The 15,404-nt window shown below is 45.5% G+C and overlaps 1 protein-coding gene across 1 annotated transcript in view; it reads right to left on the bottom strand.

Annotated features, from left to right (window-relative positions):
* Nucleotides 1–8,629, bottom strand: part of RNPEP (arginyl aminopeptidase) — a 345,377-nt gene extending 336,748 nt beyond the window's left edge. Inside the window, exons 1-2 of the mRNA XM_086923117.1 lie at nt 8,056–8,629; nt 3,337–3,477 (exon numbers count right to left, since the gene is read on the bottom strand). Coding sequence (XP_086779243.1) covers nt 3,337–3,477; nt 8,056–8,433 — 519 coding nt within the window. The 5' untranslated portion in view covers nt 8,434–8,629. The remainder of the gene's footprint in view (nt 1–3,336; nt 3,478–8,055) is intronic.
* Nucleotides 8,630–15,404: the final 6,775 nt, after the last annotated feature.

Genomic DNA, 15,404 nt, shown 5'->3' with positions numbered 1-15,404 from the left:
ACCCTGGTTATGCAGGACCAGTGATCCTTCCCCTTTGATAGCTTGACTACCCATACTTATCAACACTTCGAATTCTCATACAGTACAGTTCTCTCAACCCCTGGTTACTAACAATGTTAACCCCAAATGCAACAAACAACTCCAGATTTTAAGAGTTGAGATGAATTATAACTATCCTTTTTTGGCAGAGGTAGCAGACAATCACAATGGGGACTGTCACACGGTTTAGCTACGCACTAGGAATCCTCCTCGTGCTGGTCCTCTGGTGTATTTTGCAAGAAATAGACAGAGATATAAGGCTTTTTATTTGGAACAAAGTGTGACCCTCGAAAATACACGCACACACTTTGGCAGTGGGGCTTAGTCTTCTGAACATAGAAAATTACTAGTCTGCCTTGAAGCTATCTCAGATAACATATTTAATACACAAAGACACAGATTACTCCCTGAACTGGGGGCAACATTGAAAAGGGAGTTCCTGACTACACACTTAGGGTCAGCCGAAATATATACAGTTGATGCACAAAAGTTGGGTCAAATAGATCCGGTCACTAAATCATTGATATTAACCTGGATGTTCATAAATAAACAACTAAAACTGCACACCTGTCTTCATGCAAAACCAATACAAGCATCAAAACAGGTGGACATTCAATCTCCTACACTAGGTAGGCAAAGGTATATGGACAATCCAGCATTTCTTTTTGTAACAACTTTTCTTGATTTGGATCAGTTAGCACAACTTTGCGATCTGGATAAGGAATAGCAGTTACAATTTTAACAATTAAAACACTGCTTCACTTGCGCCTCCCTCTGCCGCCCACCCCCCCCCTCCCCTGCCCCTCAAGATGCCCACGTCTGTCACCCATATATGATTATGTGACACAATGAGGAAACTACAAGGGTGCAAGAAATCTTGAGATAGATTATACGGATAAATCCATGCAACACTATTGCAAACTTATTATCGAGGTCCACAAGAAGCACAACTTAAGTTCACTACATGCAAAATACTTCACAATTGGTATTGCATGTAGACACATTTAACAGAATTAGGCATCAATTAGTGAACAGTAGTTGAAAGCCATAGTTTATTTTCCCACACATTTTACACACTAACCCTTTCTCTCTCACCCTCATCGACTCCTCATTCACCAGGGCTGGGTATATAGGAAATAGTTTCTGCTGGCTGAAGGCTATTTATGCCACTGACAGAGATACCAACAACCTGCTCGTAACAGGCAGTTGTCTCGTGGCCTGCACTTTATTACCTTTACTTGGCCTACACAGGTTACAGTTCCTTCTGCCCAGCAATGCACTTTGAAAGCTCACACCTGTGAGTGGAATGGCTTTGTTGAGCTACTACCCTGTCTTAACTGTTTTTCGGCCTTTTCTCTTTCTCGCTCTTATCCTCTTTATTGATCTTTCTTGCTTTTGAACATGTTTACCTGTTCTAAACAAGTACTTCTTTTGAGGCTATATTGTTGTTTGTGAGAAATGTCGATGAAATTATATATTAGGGGCTGACGGAACCCGTGGAGTTTTTACTCTGCAGAATTTTGCAAAGTTACATGAAAACTCTCCCAGATTCTGCGGAGGTCCGCTAATGAGGGAAACTGGAATGTCGAGCTGATCTTTAGTACCGAAAGCTTGTTCCGCACTGCAAAATCAGCACAAACTGTACCACGCTGCGTAGTACTTTTCTACTTGAGAGGCAGCTTTCTCACTGTGAACGGTCGCGACCACCGGTGTTCAGAGATTCTCACTGGGTTCCCTAGTAAAGCCTGAAAATGGTGCTAGGGGACGCCAATTCTCACTCACACTCGCCAACTTATAGTCTGTGAGCTGCTATGCGAAAAAACTCCACCACACTGAGTGGCAGAGTTTGGCCAGAAATTCGAGTCACAAGCGTAATGCGGAGCAGTCAAACTCTGTGAATTCTGCTGGCAGAGCGGAATTCCTCACCCACCTGTAGTATATATACCACACCTCAGTCATACTACGCCAAATGTTAAAGCACTAATAAAGAATTGTTTTGAGAAAAAGAATGAGGGTTTAGTCTGTTTCTTCACCTGTTTTGCTTACAACCTTTGCATTATCAAAGCAAGCCACTTGTGGTCACCACACTGCAGTTGAGGAAGGCTGTAGAGATGGAGACACTACTTGCGCTTGGCAATTGATCTTCGTGGTGGGTCCCAGCCTCAGAACTTCCAGAATTGGTAGGGACAACTATCAGGGTTCATGCACCTGAGATCAGTCTGTATAACTGTTAGGAGGAGATAATGAAGCAAACTTCATGATTAGGTTTTCAGTCAGTGGGAGGCCGTATATGGCAGGAAGGCCTGCAACACCAGGTGTTTTTTTTAAAACAAGGGGACCACCAGTTGCAGGTGAGGAAAAGGGCATCAGGCAAACCAGACGCGAGAACAAAACCATCAAATAAGTGACTATTGCTGTGTTCACAGTCCCTCTTATAGCTCGACAAAGGGGATGGTATGGTCAGGGAACACAACATCGATATGAAAGTCTTAAGCAGTGGTCATAGTCTTTTTCTTCTGATTTTTCTTTTCACGTTCTTAACTGCAGGGTCCTCTTTAGCCAGGGAAGATGAACACAAGCAAATCTTCCTGCTTTACCGACATGGATAAGGACTCAGAGGCAGCTACACAACAACTGGAATAGAATGGCTAATGCCAGGTGGGGGAAAGAGGAAGACAGTTCCGAAGTACAACATCTATTCGCAGTATCCTAGTCACATAAGACAGGGAACTACAAACACACTCCTACTAAAGTACGCCTTCACATGTACACAAGTATTCCTCGCACACGCCTCTCGCAATCAAGGCACGGAAGAGGCCCAGACATGACAAATAATCCAGATTTAACCAGTGAGGCAGTTGCCCCAACTTGGTGTGGGTAGAGATTACATGTACCTAACAACCACCAAAAAGCTGCCGCCAACCCTTAATCTAGTAATTAACCTATGGCGAATCACAATAAAGGGAACTTCACATTGAGTAGAACCAGAGAGCTACTGCACTCTCGATCTAGGGAGCAAAAACAAAAGAAATCACGGACTGCATTTTATATTGGTCACATTTCTTGGAAAAGCTATTGGGATACAAAAATGAGGAGCAGCGCAGCACACAATTACAGTGCCAGATACTTTGGACCCTACCAAACATATTTTAAGACTCCATCCAGGAAAAAATAAGTTCTAGAAGAGAAGATACGACAATATGACAATGAATGAAAATAACATTTATTCACAGGCACTGCAGTGAGCAGAGCACTGCCAGACAAATGAATTTCATATAAGTCAATGTTAATGCTTACCTTAATTGTGGCACAGTATGTGCTTTTAACTGCAGGAGTGTCAAAGCATGGGAAAAAACATCTGTTCAGAACTGCCTGGCCTTGTGTGTAAACATATGGCTTCTGCTTTCCTGCTGTCTGTTCTGGACCAAGCCAACAAACCTGGCAAGATAAAAGACAGGAGGATGAGCACAGTCGACACACATACCTTAATTTGAGCTGAGAAGGTGTTCTTTTTCATAGGTGTATGTAACCCAGGGAAGAAGGATCTGTTATGAACAGGAAAACCACAGGTATAAAGGAAGGGACTCTCCTTCTGGGAAGTTTGACATGGGTCCAACCATATTATCTATAGAAGTAGACAGGAGAAGAAGCAAGATTAAGAAAAACAGAAAACTAAAGCTGTGTACAAACAGAGCATAATGGGTACATTTAATATAACGGATGAAATTTAAAAAAGTAACAAGCATTTTGACTGACCTAGACTAAACAGTATAAACGTGGGCCACTTTTCAGTTTATCCACTCTTTTTTACTAAATCTGTACTACACCCAATATACTATACATCTGGTATAATGGGCCTACATAAAACAAATTGCTAATAAAAAACACTTAAAAGTGGGTAGCATTGGGAAGGGGAAAGGTATAATGCAGTGGTTCCCACAATTTTCCGATCTACAGCTCCCTTGAATATTGGGTGTGGTTCCCCATTATGTTACTTTTTTTTAGGTGGGGGGGGGGGGGGATAAACCCACCCTTGGGAGTACTTCCATTTTTTTGTTCCCTGAAAATTATTGGGATGAAGCTGATGAAAGTATTATAATCTTATACAGCCTAAAAACACTACCACTGCCCTGGAATCAAAATCTAAGACCACGCCCACAGGAGACTAGCATCAAGTCTTGTGAACTGACCCAGTCTTGGTCCCCAGTGTGGTGGCCTTTGGAGCTGGGAACTCCTCCACCACCAGTATCTAAAGTAAGAAATTTGGGCGTGCTCTTCGACAACAAGCTAGCCTTTGTCAGCCATGCTAACGCAGTGGTCTCAGCCTCCTTCTTTACCCTTAGAATGGTAAAGAAATTGCTTCCATTTCTTCCCCCGAATGCAGGCAAAACCCTAATGTCCACTCTAGTACTATCTAAGGTGGACTACTGCAATGGCCTATTGCTTAACGCGCAGGAGCAAGTTTTGAACAAATTACAGCTTGTTCAAAATGCTGCCGCAAGGATTCTGACTGGCACACCTAAATACTCATCCATTTCCCCCATCATTCGCGAGCTTCATTGGCTACCGATTAGAAGCCGTACAAAGTTTAAGGCCTTGTGTATTATTTACAAGGCGTTGAACAATTATGGACCAGAATTCTTCAAAAAAGCAATTAATGTTTACAATCTTAGTCGAACATTACGTTCATCTTCAGCCCAACAGCTCCAAATTCCAAGTACAAAAAAGGCAACATGGGGAGACAAACGTTTTGTGGTGGCTTCCTCAAAACTATGGAATCAGCTCCCTTCCTATATCAAACTTAGCCCTTCACTATTAATATTCCGAAAACATCTCAAGACCTGGCTTTTCAATCAGTAATTTGTCAATGGAAATCCACTGCAATCTGTGAACTCTAGCGCCGAAACACCGGAAGGTATTTGTGCGCTTTAGAAATTTTATAAATAAATAAATAAATACAGGTAGGGCCCACTGGCCAAAGAAGTAGAAGCAAACGGCACCTTTTTCTGTGGCTCTTACTCCTCTTAAACGTGCCATCATCTCAAAGTCAGTGTTGTTTACTTTGTAGGACCTGTACTGTAAATACAATAGTGCTTACTGCCCAAGACGAGGCATCAAACTGCTTTTTCGGTTGGCAGTAAAACTCCGGGTTAGTGGATTAAGATGGAAATGCCCACAGCCCACACAGTGGCGTAACGATAATTGAGGGGGCCCCCCTGCCAGGTACGCGCAGGGGCCCCCTCCGGACTCTATTAGGAGCTCTCAGGCCGTAGTGCAGTGCTGGGGGAGCCCCCGGGGGATGCGTGGGCCTGTGTTATGCTCCTGAGCCCACATTTATCAGCAGCCATCTCTTTACACGCCTCGCAGCTCCTGCCATCGACAGGACATGTAGTACCTTATTGCAGTCACCACCTTCTCAACTGTACATGTGTGGAGGAGAAAAGACTAAACTTCTCAAAAACACACCAAATTGCTCTTGGGGTTTCTCAGCTGGCGCAGTTTAGCTCTTGCACTCATCAGATCTCTCTATTGCTAAACTTCTTGGTCACCATCTTGCCCAACTCCTGTCTAAGGTGGTAAGAGATCTTCTGAGATAGGTGAGAATTGCCGCTGAATGTCTTGATACCAATAGTGAGGCAGGTGCAGTGAAAGGGGAGAGGTCAAAATTCATACCCATTTAATGTTTTGCCTCTCTGCTAAGTTTCTAAAGAAAAGCCAATGTTGTGCCCACTGTAACTGTTTTTGGAGAAAATTATGCATGAAAGCATGCGAGTGACAATTAAAGAATCATTGTTCTCTCCATAGGAGTTTTGCTGTTCGGGGTAAGATTCCTATTTAAAGTAGCAAGGCAAACAGCCTCACGAAAGTTAAGACAAACTACACCGGTTAAGATGTATTTTTAGGGTAGAGCTTAGAAAACTCATTGAACTGCTTGGTACTGAATGCAACAAAAAATTATTTTTACGAAGGGCAGGCGAATTTTGGAGAGACAATATGTTACATGCCATTTAATTCATGAGGAAATGTGTGAATATGCTGAGCATTTTGAAACATGGGTTTGCAAACCGTAGAAGAACCCCTTGGTTGCGTCCAATGCACAAAAAAATAAGGAATCTGTCTCGATTGTGGCAGAAGTCAAGTGTCCATCGAGTGGGAGATGACTGGAGGTGTTGTAAATTACAGGCTGCGCTTCTGCTTTAAATAGCAGACCACTCCATCTCTTCCAGTATGTATATCAGATTTAACATGTGTCTGCTTCGACGCAGCGAGTGGCTTCCTTGGATGACCGGCGCGTTGTGCCTGAGCAGTATTTCACTTGCCTGGACACTGGTATATCAACGGATTACCTTAAGCCCTGGGCCGTTTTCCCATCTTTAGTTCTTCGGTCTCTGCACCTACTTGACTCTGGTCTCAATGATATCCCTGGTGCGAAGTTTTCGTGGTAGGTGGACTCCCCATTTTGTTCCGAATGGACTGAGCAAAAGGAACAATTGATAGACAGAATGCTGAATCAATGTCAAACATTCACCCTCAGTACTGAGATATGGGACTAAAGCTATCTTTTTTTGCACACCATGGCATTCCAGTTTAGACCCACCCATATGCAAATCAGTCTTGAACCTGCTCCCCATGGGAACAGTCTAGCCCGAGCTGCCAGGCCAGGTCCTCCCTGGGCTGGAAACAAGCATCCTGGGACCGGTTTCAGGATATCATCTTTCATCAGCCAGGCCAACTTGACTCCAGTGGCATGGTGAGCACGGGACTCGTGTCTGGGCTTACCCTTCCCACTTAGGGCAACAAAAGCCCTTAGGTTCCGTGACAACGGTGGGACATCGCCCACTGCGATGTGGGAGGTAGGTTCCCGTCTCACTATGTGTAGATAGCATTCCTTAACCTGGTCCTGAATAATTGCCAATGATCACTTTGACAACAAAGGCAAGAAACATGTCGACCTAGAGGGAGTAGGACGTAGCAATCTAGGCACATAGCTCCATGCCACTCCATACATTTTTAATTAGGCAGTTAACCTTCCAGAATAAAGTTAGTTCAAGGACTAACTGACCAGTTTTAACTCACCAACGATATAACTACACTACTAGGCCCCTCACTCCCACTGCACCAAAAGGCAGGAACAAAAGATCTCCAAAAAAGAGTCCCATTTATGGGTGCCCGTCGGGCATTGCAGTGCAGGCCCAACGAGGCACCGGCCCATATGATTAAGCACGACACCTAGCTTGCTGGGTGTGTGAGGGCTCTAGTTCCGAAGCGGGGCTTCCCCCTCTGACTTTAAACACGGGACATAAATCGTGATCCTGCACATAGAACCTAGTACACCTCTGACCTTGTTTATCTTCATGCCTTTAGGAACTACATACCCTTCTTTAGTACAGTGTGGGGTGCTAACATCAACAATTTTATTTTGATTAGGATATTGCAGATTACTGGCAGAATTATAAACAGATGGTAATATCAAACAATTTTTTTCATGTACCCCGTGATATTTTATATACAGACAAATAGGTTTGTGTTCAGTATTTTTATACGCCTATTTCTTTGGATTTGTTCAAGCTGAAAAACATCTTTACACATATGTGAATATTTTGAATTCAATTTGTTTTGTCACTATTTGGTAATGAATTCAGTGTTTATTTCTAAAAATGATGATTATGAATGAGTCCATTGTCAGTCATTTACCTTTACTTTAATCTATACCCAAGCTCGCAAGGTACTGGGTTGCCATTTTCTTTGTAACGTAATTATTACTGCAGCATCTGCCGAGATTTGTAAAAGAGAAACTGTAGTTATTTAAATAAATAGATCCACTGAGTGATCTGTCTCTGGGTCCTTATGTATGCTGAATTAAGGAAGCCTTGGGGTGTTCAGGACACTACAATTATCAGAATCGTCGACTTGACTACTCACGCCGTGAAAAAGTACCTTCATCCCTTCGAACCCAGTCTCCTTTTCCCATATTTATTTATTTGATTTATTTACAAAGTTTTACTTCCCTCTTACCCCAGGGCCCTGCCCAGCCGTGTACTCTATTTCCAGCTGTATGTCCTCTCCGCCTCGACAGGGCTCAGCCAGGCTGACTTCCAGCTGTTCCCCGTAGCGGGTGAAGGGCCGCACGATGTGCTTCAGAACCCGGGACTCCCGTCCAGAGGGTCCAAGGATCCGCACAGTTCCCACACGGAGGCTTGGGTGCACGTCCAAGTTCAGAATGGATTCGCCATCCTGGAGGCAGCGCAGCTCCCACTTTGCTGAGCCGCGCAGCTCCCGCTTCCCAAAGTCCACCTCGAGGCTAAGGGACAAGTGCTTCGGGTTGAAGGCACGGAAGCTGGAAGCCGATGCGACGTCTGTTGCCTGGTCCGAATGCAGGGGCCGCGGAGACATGGCTGGAGAGAGAGTAGATCTGGACACACAAGCAGCGCTCCCTGAATGAAGGGAAGCGAAACTGCAAGGCAAGCAAGGAGGATGTGACAAGCCGCGCCCCTACACCACAGTGACGTACGCGCGCCTCCGCTAGCACGTGAACGGCAGTATGGCCTTAGTTTTACTTTCAATTGTGCACGAGGGGAAAAGAGGATGTGATTGGTCAATAATATGCAGATAACAATTGGCTTGCTTTTGTGTCTGGCTGCGCGTTGAGAAACAGGCTCTGATTGGCTTAAAATATGACAGCTTAAATTGCTGCCATGAAGGCAGGAAGATCCCCCCTCTCAGTAAATGTTCATAGAGTCGTTTTGACAAAGTGCTCTAATGGAGCCTTGAAGTCCTGGTTTAGCACACAAGTACCTCTCGCAGAGTTGCCAAGAGTGAAAAATGTTCTAGCTAACGCAACAAAGAATTTTCAATTCTATTAAGGACACGGAGGTGAGAATTATGCTTCCCAATCTTTACTGAACACACAGCAGCAAAGGGTTAAACTTTAAACAGCATACCCGGAAGGACAACCCCCTCCAGGTCTGCACCAATCAGTACACAGCATCAGCAATGGATGTCCATGAAGTTGTCGTCACTTCCTCTTTCTTTGCAATGTCTATAACTGTAACAGGATGGAACCCAGACTTGACGCCGAACTGCGTCAGCGACCATCCTCTTTGAAACGTAAAAGGCCGGTCCAAAGCCACGGCAAAACAGCTCACACTTCAGGATTGTTTTCCTTGGTCGCCTGAAACAAGAAACACAGCCATAACACCCATGTCAGACTGAAAATAACAGTCACAAGTAGAGAAATCGGGTGGGAAAATAAGAAGTCAAACATTAGCATCGAAATATGCAATAAAAAGCAGTATATCAATTACAAAAACATGTAATATATAAAATAATTATTCCTGGGTGGGATAATTCTCGCCTCCGTGTCCTTAATAGAATTGAAAATTCTTTGTCGTGTTAGCTAGAACATTTTTCATTCTATGTCAGTCCACGGAGGCTCAAATTATGCTAGTTTAAAGTTTCTCCACTACAACAGACGCAATATCCACAATAGGTTTGTGGTAAAAGGTCTTAAAAGTGGACTCAGTGCACCAGTCCGCCGCAGTCATAATGTCTTGTAACCTGGACCCCGTGACAAGGGTTTTAGAGGCCATGGACCCTCTCACAGAATGAGCACCAAAAATGGAGGAATCAATTCCCGCTTGGGTCAACAACCAGGTAATCCACCGGCCAAGATTAGCGGAAGAGACTGGGCGGAAAGGTCTCTGAAGCGATATCAACAATTGACCTGCCACATCATTTCTGAACTCTCTGGTACAATCCTCATAGACCTTCAAGCAGTGCACAACACACAGTTTGCTATGGTGTGGAAAGGCAGGATAAGTAATGAATTTAGAATTAGTCTTAGTACGACGGGAAAGTGTGAAAGAAACTCCAGACGGAGTAAACACTCTACCTGCTAAATCCAGAGCACGTACGTCCGACACACGTCTGCATGAAATAAGGCATAATAAAAGCATCAATTTGGCAGACAATTGTTTGCACGACAGCCCTTCATTAGCTGGCTATGTTTTCAAGTATTGAAGAACAATGGAAACATCCCATAACGTCCGATATCTAGGTTGAGGTGGATTTACCAATCTGATACCGCGTACAACATTACAGACCAGGGGATGTTCCACCACAGGTCTACCATCCACATGAGGATGTCCCGCTGAAATGGCAGATCTAAAATTGTTTATCGTCCTATAGGCCATGCCTGATTTTGCCAATTCGGATAAAAAATTTACAATCACAGAGATACCTGATCCCAAGGGATCACTCTGCCAATCACCACACCAACGCACCCATCGTCGCCAAGCGGATTCGTATTGTATGTGCGTGGAAGGAGCCCAAGACTGGGAGAGAAAAAAGAGAGTGTCTTGCGAAATTCCCGGCACTTGCCAGCGTCGCCGGAAAGTCTCCACGCCATGAGAGGTATTGACCTTGCAGAACTAAGGGATGATGAAGGCCCACCGGATCCGTCAACAGCTCTGGGAATGACCTGATCCGAACCGGTGGGGCACACAATAAGCTTATTGCCACCTGAAACCACGCCTGGACTTTCCAACATGGGGACACTAGGATTAATACCGCCCCCTGCCTGCGTGTCTGAGCTAACAACCTTGGAATCATGACGAAGGGTGGAAAGGCATATAGAATGCCCGTCGTCCACGATTGAAGGAATGCGTCCGAGCTGATCGCTAACGGATCCGGACGCCAAATATAAAACAGAGGAAGTTGTCTGTTGAGTCGGGACGCAAACAGATCTAGAGCACACGGTCCCCATTTGGAGTTCAATGCTTGAAACACACTGGGATGAAGTCTCCAATCGCTGGAGTTCCTCAGAAATCAGGAATTCCAATCTGCCACCACATTCGACGAACCTGGAATGTAATCCGCCGTCACTGAAATGTGGTGATCCAGGCAGTAGTGCCCAAAATCCTTGTCAATTTCCTCTAGAAGTCGGGATCTGGTACCGCCCAGGCGATTGATATAACGTACTGCGGACACATTGTCAAGACGCAGAAGAATACAACAACTCGCTCGCTGAGGAGACAGAGTTCGAATTGCAAAGGACATTGCCAATAGTTCCAGGCAGGTGATATGGAGTTGCAACTTCTCTTGCGACCCCCGGTCTCCAGTGTCCCACAACGAGCACCCCAGCCCCACCGGCTGGCGTCGGACTCTATGATGGCATCCGGAGTCGCCGCAAAGATGGCCTTGCCATTCCAAGCGTCTATGTGCTCTATACACCAATTCATTTCCAGGCGAGCTTCCCATGAGATCGCAATCTGCTCTGCATAATGTAAGCCTCTGCGGAGATGCAGAATCTTTAACCTCAGTAAGGCCCTGTAATGTAAGGGACCGGGAAAAATCGTCTGAATGGACGCCGCCAACAAACCCACGAGGCGGGCTAACGTCCTCAATGATATTGTCTGAGAGGCAAGCGCTCTCCTCAACTCTTTCTTGATTGCTGATCTCTTCTTGAGAGGCAAAATGAGCTGAGATGTCAAGGAATTCACTTGAAAACCTAAAAATGTGATTACTTGCGAAGGAACCAGAAGAGATTTGGGAACATTGAGGAGGAATCCCAACTCCTGGAGGAGTTGGATAGTCCAAGACAGATGGAGTTGCACCACCTCGACCGACTGACCCATGATCAGAATATCGTCCAGATAGATTATGAGTCTGACTCCTCTCTCCCGTAACCACTGAAAAACCGGTCTCATGAGTTTCGTGAAACACCATGGAGCGGACGAGAGACCAAAGGGCATAGCCGAAAATTCGAACCACTCACTGTGCCATTGAAATTGGAGGAAGCGCCGGTGAGGCGGAAAAATGGCGACCGCAAGATAGGCATCTTTTAGATCCAACCAAACCTTTCAATCCTGGCTTAACAACATGTCTCTTAAGAGATGAATACCTTCCATTTCGAAATGACGGTATACTACTCCTACATTGAACTCCTTCAAGTTCAGAACCAGACGAAACCCAAGATCTTTCTTGGGCGACAAGAAGATTGTACTCACAAAACCGTGCGGATGAGGATCCGTCTGCACAATAGCCCCTTTGGTCAGTAACAACTGAACTTCCTCGTCGATGAAACTCTTCTCTTCCGGGTGAAAAATTTAGGGGTATGGGAGTCATCACTTGCGTCGGGGTCACATAAAACTCGATATGAAAACCCCAAACTGTCTGATGTATCCATGGGTCGGGAGACAGGGCCGCCCACCTTGGAAGGAACTGTGCAAGACGACCTCCCACCATATGATCCCTGCAATTTAAAATGGGTACCTGCATAGGAGGAATATCAAGACTGGAACTGTTGGCCACTGTAGCCTCCACGCCTGTCACCTCTCTTTCGGGTCGGATAGAACTTTGATCTTTGGGAACCTCCTCTGCCCCGTTGTTCTGCACCTCTAGAGGTCTGATTACCACCTCGGCCGGAACCTCGACCTCTGTAACGGCCGGCCCTATTAAAAACACCTGAGTGAAAAACACGTTTGATGTTGGCCTGCGCCTTATGCAAGGCAGAAAAAGTTGCCACATATTTTCTCATCTTTTTGACGAAGTCATCGCCAAATAACATGCCATTGGCCATGGTACCCAGTTCCGTAGTAGCCATCTCAGCCAGTTGGGGGTCTATTTGCATGAGAAAGGACCTTCTTCTCTCCGTGGATAATGCCACGTTGGCATTTCCTAGAAAACACATTCCAAAATTTCAGAAGAATCCAGGGGAACACCCTTATCCTTTGCATTGACTGCGGCATCTAATATCTTAGTCAGCGGACCCGAGACATCTAACATTTTGTCTTGGCACCCTTTCCAGGCCCGATTCAGTCCTTTCTTGGGATCTTTGGAAAATTTGCGCATGAAAGTAGCCATGTTAGGATCTAATTCAGGCGTATCCGCCACCTTACCCAACAACGACGGTCGGGGACATTCGGAGCGCAAGGTGGCCCTGACCTGACTCTCAAAACTCTGTTGTAAGTTAGTTTGAACGTAGTGCGCCCCTTCAACACAGGGAACCCACTCAGTTGACCTAGGATGGATAAAGTTCTGAGGATTAAAAAGCAAATTCTTTGGCTTCACATCCTCCTGTGCATCAGAAAATAAATGTTTGGTCTTTTTGACCTTCTTCTTGGGCTGCACTGATTCGTCATCGGAATCTGTTGAATCCAGGGTAGCCGGAGAAGACTCTCCTTGCGTATCCCTGCTTGCCAAGGAACCATGATCCATTAAAACATTTTTTCGCCACTTTAAGCAGAGCTTCCGCCAAAGCCTTTGTGGCAGAAGTATGCTTACTAGAGGACTTAGACTTTCTTTTGCTAGAGGATTTCTGGGATTTCGCCAGGGGCGTCAAGGCCTTCATAAGCGCCTTACTCAACAAACCCTGGATGTGGGAATCCTGGGCCTCCACAGGGTGCTCCTCCAAATGATGTTCATAAGGCTCCTCATATATACCTCATATTCGTTATATTCAACCCACTTGTCTTCCTCTTAGGCGTAATACGCCATAATACACCTCAAGAAGTTTGAAGGAGATTCAGAGGGGGGGGTAACCCAAGGGCAAATAAGACCTCCTGAAGGTTTTCCTAAAGAGAAAGAACCTGGGTCTTAAATGAAAAAGGAATGAAATCAAATATTATATATATATGTGGCAGGAGCTTGCCCTAAACTCCCCTAGTGCCAAGCACTGATCCGGAAAAACGCTCCGGTAAGCGTTAATTGAGCAGGGAATATATGACAGGCAACACTGTTGCTAATGCGCGAAGAGCCCATGACAGAAAATGAAACCGGCTCTCCGCGCATGCGCACAACGTCAAGAATGTGGGTCGGAATGAACCTGCTTCCCTCGCGCACCAAAGTGTGCAGCTCTGCTCCCTCGCCACTGCCCACAAGGTTAAAACAGTACGGAGGGGCACCGAAGCCTCAAACTCCGTGAAAGAAGTCGCGCATGCACAATGAAAGTGTCAGAGTGCAGCGCAACGTCAGGAAATAGACAGATAAATAGAAAAATAATGAGTGCGCATGACGAAAAAGGCATTTAAAGCCCCAGCCTCTAAAAATGTACGCCAGTAGAAACACAAGCAAAGCGACACAGCGCGCCATACATATTATATAAAAACAGTCAATAAATCATCACAAGAATAAACCAGAAATAAAGAGTCACTTATCTCGCTGCTGCAGCAGCAAAGAAAGAGGAAGTGACGACAACTTCATGGACATTTACTGCCGATTCTGTGTACTGATTGGTGCAGACCTGGAGAAGGGTTGTCCTTCCGGGGTATGCTGTTTTTAAAGTTTAACCCTTTGCTGCTGTGTGTTCAGTAAAGATTGGGAAGCATAATTTGAGCCTCCGTGGACTGACATAGAATTTCGTATTCATAGAAGTAGCATATCTGTTAAACCTGCTGCCCAGGAGTTCCAGACGTCCCTGCGAGTGTGCGCATGTGCAGAAGCAGGCAGGGGCCCGGAAAAAGACTGAGTAAGCAAGGAAAGGGACACGGAAGGAAAGCAAGCAGCTGCGCAAGCCTGAGCAGCTGTGAGGGAGCAATAAACACCACGCAGTGGTGTGGGGCACAACAGAGAGAGCAAAACCTGAAAGTAACAGCCCCAAGTCAACAAGCACTGGCAAAGGCAACGCCAGTCAGGCACCAGGAAAACCTGCAAAACTGTGGCACGACATCGCACCACAAAGGGAGCACAAACAACAGAAAAGAAGGGAAGGACAAGAAACAGGGAGCGCATACAACAAAGAAGGAAGGCCAACAAGCAGTGGCAAATACAACACAGCCCTACAGAAGAAAATAAATAAATAAATAAACATAATAAAAGATGTCAAAACCAAGCCGCAAGGGTAGAACATCACCAGCACGTAGCAACACGCAAGTGCCGCTAACAAATAGAAGGATGGCATGTCGACCTCAGGAATTGCCACATTTCCGCTCTTCAGTGAACTCATTGACTCAGCTACCGCGTCGCCAAGATGGAAAGTGTGGGTCGGACCGCCTCGACAATTATTTTGTGGCAACTAGAGAAACCGACGGAGCCGTCAAGGGATCACTGCTCCTACACTCCGCTGGTGATGAAATATACAAGCTGTTTTAGTACCTTCCAAACACTGGCACACCCACTGACTACGATGCTGCAGTCAGAGCTTTAAATGCCCATTTCGATCCCCAGTTCAACCCTCACTACGAGCGGTTCAAACTCAGACAAGCCAGGCAAAGAGAAGGCGAGTCAATGGACACTGATCATGCACGCCTCAGAGAATTAGCAAGCACATGCACAGAGGACGATCAAACCAAGAAGGCGACAGCACAATTCATCCAAGGCTGCCGCAACAAGACACTGTGGACACTCATACTTCGAGAACCCCGCAT

This window comes from Lissotriton vulgaris, chromosome 5 (assembly GCF_964263255.1).
Source record: "Lissotriton vulgaris chromosome 5, aLisVul1.2, whole genome shotgun sequence".
NCBI classification, from domain to species: domain Eukaryota; kingdom Metazoa; phylum Chordata; class Amphibia; order Caudata; family Salamandridae; genus Lissotriton; species Lissotriton vulgaris.
This window is presented reverse-complemented; position numbering and strand designations above follow the sequence as displayed.